General features: G+C 43.1%; 1 protein-coding gene across 1 annotated transcript; it reads left to right on the forward strand.

Moving 5' to 3' along the window:
- The first annotated feature begins 1,729 nt into the window (after nt 1-1,729).
- On the forward strand, nt 1,730-3,237 carry rprma (reprimo, TP53 dependent G2 arrest mediator candidate a). Its single transcript, XM_070874659.1, is given in 2 exon segments — nt 1,730-1,989; nt 1,991-3,237. Coding segments are annotated over 2 exon segments (393 nt in total). The 5' UTR covers nt 1,730-1,932; the 3' UTR covers nt 2,327-3,237.
- Nucleotides 3,238-3,709: the final 472 nt, after the last annotated feature.

Below are 3,709 nucleotides of genomic sequence, written 5' to 3' on the forward strand. Positions count from 1 at the left end.
GGTTGGGACCGGCGTGGTCCAGAGGCCAGAACGGGCAAGGTCCGGAGGGCGGGACCTGTGAGGTATGGAGATCGGAAGAGGAGAGGAGAGGACAGACAAGACACGGAGAAGTGGAGAGGTCGGAGCCCAGAGGTGCAACAGCGTGGACAAGACCAAGGAAGGCATAGCGCAGGCCAATAGCGAGGTTGTGAGGTCGTGAGGCTCACATTGTATACTATGAATTCCACGTAGAGAGAGGTCCTGTAGAAGGAGGAAGGAAGGAGGACAGTAGGAGTATGTTTGAGTGTGTGTGTATGTATTGGCACATGAGGCGGAGCCTGGTCTCCAGTCGTCTTGGATCCCTTTGCCACTGGACCAAGACCTTGCTCCGTCAAGCCCGTGTGGTGGCATGTGTGCAACGGCCACCCCGCATTAAAAGAATTCACGCACAGGTATCTTCCACCGTTTAAAATTAGTTTATCAGTCACCTGAGTACTCATTTTTAGTGTGGAAGCAAGTCATCCTCGACCCCGAGTGACTGCCGATGATTGATTGATGTAATATTTCAGGTTAATGAAAGGTCATCAAGCTAAAACATTAACCTCACCTTCTACTCTCCACAGATGCTGCCTGACCTGCTGAGTGTTTCCAGTATTTCCCGTTTTTATTTCAGGTTTTCAGCATCTGTAGTAATTTGCTTTTTGACAAACTGATTAAGTTGATTAATTGAAAAGCACACAGTTCGTTCATGTGTGCAAGATGAAAAACTGAAGGAGTTAATCATTCAAAGAAATACAGGCAGTAAGGATCTTCCACTATCATACTATCATCAGCATCATAGGCAGTCCCTCGGAATCGAGGAAGGCTTGCTTCCACTCTTAGCATTTCTTATTATACCATGCATACTATAAAAGCATATGGAGAGAAAACAGGAAAGGGGTACTGAGGTAAAGGATCAGCCATGATCTTATTGAATGTTGGTGCAGGCTCGAAGGGCCGAATGGCCTACTCCTGCACCTATTTTCTATGTTTCTATGTAAAATACTGTGGATGCTGAAAATGTGAAATATAAACAGAAAATGGTGGAAACACTCAGCAGGTCAGGCGGCATCTGTGGAGAGAAACAGCGTTAGCATTTCAGGTCAGTGACATTTCAACACGACTGGAAGATGACTGGAAGATGTTAGAGATTAACAGTTTTTAACAAAGTGCAGAGTTTGCATACTATACCGTGTACATTGTGCACTATTAATGTAAGCTACCTTCAACATGTAACCAAGGAGTATTTCCAGCTTTAAAAATTATAAATATCTGCTTCTGTGGGTTCAGTTTTAATTGGGGAGATTATTGGACACGGTGCCTTTATATTTCCCTCGCGTTTTAATAATCGCTGCCTCTATTGTAAAGATAAACTGAAAGGAATCCCTTTTTAAAGATACAACATTATTCCCTATACATTCCAGTAATTCACTTGTTTTGCAATGCGAACTATACAGCTGGATGGTTTCACATAAAAAGATAATTGTTCCCGCCATCCTCCTTATAATGAAAGACAGATACTAAAAAGCCTTAAAAATAACATTTCTGATGTCATGCTACTATCCCCGTGACTTGTTCCTATCCGCTGCCAATCTCCAACGGGTTCTCCACCTCCAGTCCATTTCCTGGATTCAGCAGATCTCTCGACCCAAAATAGGGGCGCACTCGCTTTTGGTCGAAGTGACGATGAGACTGATTCCCTCCTCTTTCAGAATGGTTTCACCCAAACTGGTATAATAACCAGAGCAAAGCAAACGCAGTCTTCACTGGCTTCCACTTGGATCGAGCAAACACCGAGCTGCAAACCAAACGTCATTGTCTGAATGATAGCAACGGGTAACAGTTAGCTACCCTTTCGGAGTTAGCATCTGTGTTACATCCAGAGTCGGGGCATTGGGATTTGCACATTGGTGAATGCGCCGGCTGAAGCCACCTGTTCCACCACAACTTGCGGCTCGTTATCTAGAAGTTAGCAGCAATGAATTCGACACTAATGAACCAGACTGAGAGCGCGGCGTACTTTAATCGAACCGATTCTCTGGGCTCGATGATCAGATGCTGTAACGATAACTATTCCTCGATGGTGACTGACGACGGCTTGGTGCTGACCGCTCCCGATGAGAGAAACCTTTACATCATGAGAGTGGTCCAGATCGCGGTGATGTGTGTCTTATCTCTCACCGTTGTCTTTGGGATATTTTTCCTCGGCTGCAATTTGCTCATCAAGTCAGAAGGGATGATCAACTTTTTGGTCAAGGACAGGAGACCTTCCAAAGAAGTAGAAGCGATTATTGTCGGTCCTTATTAGCAGCGAACACCGAAAGTCTTGGCAGCGTTTCAGATTCCTGAGGACGGCTTTGTCACTAACTCCAGCAGCAACCCCAGGTACATGAAGGGACCTTTGTGCGGATCAGTATTTTAGACGTGGAATGAGGACGCCAAGGAGCTAGGATTGCCCCTATCTGTTGTCTGGTTTAACACTAGGCTTTGGTCAGATATGTGACGGCGAGATGTTGGAGCTTCTGGCGGCACTGACCAGACATTGACTAAACCCTGTTCCAAGCGATTTGCCAATTCCTTTCCGTGGCCAAAGCAGATCAACTAAAGAATGTATAGGAATCATTGCACAAGTTAAATAAGAGCCGATCAAAACTTGCTGCATGGAACGACTTTCCCGACTGTGGAGTTGTAAATATAACTGTCTTGTTTATTGCGCTGTTTGACATTTTTCTCCAATATTTATCCTTACGCTTTTATTGGAAATCAGCAGCACATCTTGACGTCTTTCGCTTTTTTTTGCAAAAGCGTGTACGTCAAATTGTATTTTTAATGTTATCGAATACGAAACCTCTATTTAAGAACGGCAGCTTGTCATTACCGTCACTGAGCCTTTAACATTTATTATCGCACGGGTACCAAACATGTTATGAAAAATCAACAACAATTCTGTTTTGTATTTCAAAATATTATTAAAACGTAAACATTTATTCTTTGGTTTAATATTAATGATGAGAAATAAGTTAACCCCTTTATAAGATGTTGCGGTGAGCTGCTTATTGTATATTGATCCAGAAAGTCACTTCAGCAGTTGTACAGGGAAGAATTCAACGATCAGTTGCCCGATACCTATCCCGATACTAATCGCTAGCAGGTCGACTAATCGAGTAAAACTCCAGCTATCCGAAGGCATCTCACTCGAATAAAACGGCTATTAAAATAGAATCAAGCCTCGGCAGAGATAGTGAGCAATTGAGTGAAGATTTTGATTTCCGGAGATTCTTTTCCGCTGGATTTACGTTAGTCATTAGGGAAATTGGAGGTTGCTGTAAAATGAAGAGTGATCGCTGAGTTCACAACAACCTCCCCTTAAATCGATAGATAAATAAGTAATGCGGGTGTTAGGGACAGTTCCTAAAACGGGACTCTCTACGTTCTCTCCTGTTAAACAGAAACATGATTGTTCCAGCGATACAGTAAATGTACAATCGGGACCTCCGTGCAGCATTTTGTTCGTTTCTTCCCGCAGCTGTTGCTTCGTTTTTCGAGCTTCGCTTTCTCAGTACAGTGTAAATGCTTCTGGTTACGTTCCATGTGAGAAAGATGAGGAAATCACAGCAAAACTCATTTCATTTGTAATATCTAAATTACAATTTCTATATGTAAATATAGTAGTTTAGGCGTTGCAAATTTA

The sequence above is a fragment of the Pristiophorus japonicus genome, chromosome 3 (assembly GCF_044704955.1).
Source record: "Pristiophorus japonicus isolate sPriJap1 chromosome 3, sPriJap1.hap1, whole genome shotgun sequence".
NCBI lineage: Eukaryota > Metazoa > Chordata > Chondrichthyes > Pristiophoridae > Pristiophorus > Pristiophorus japonicus.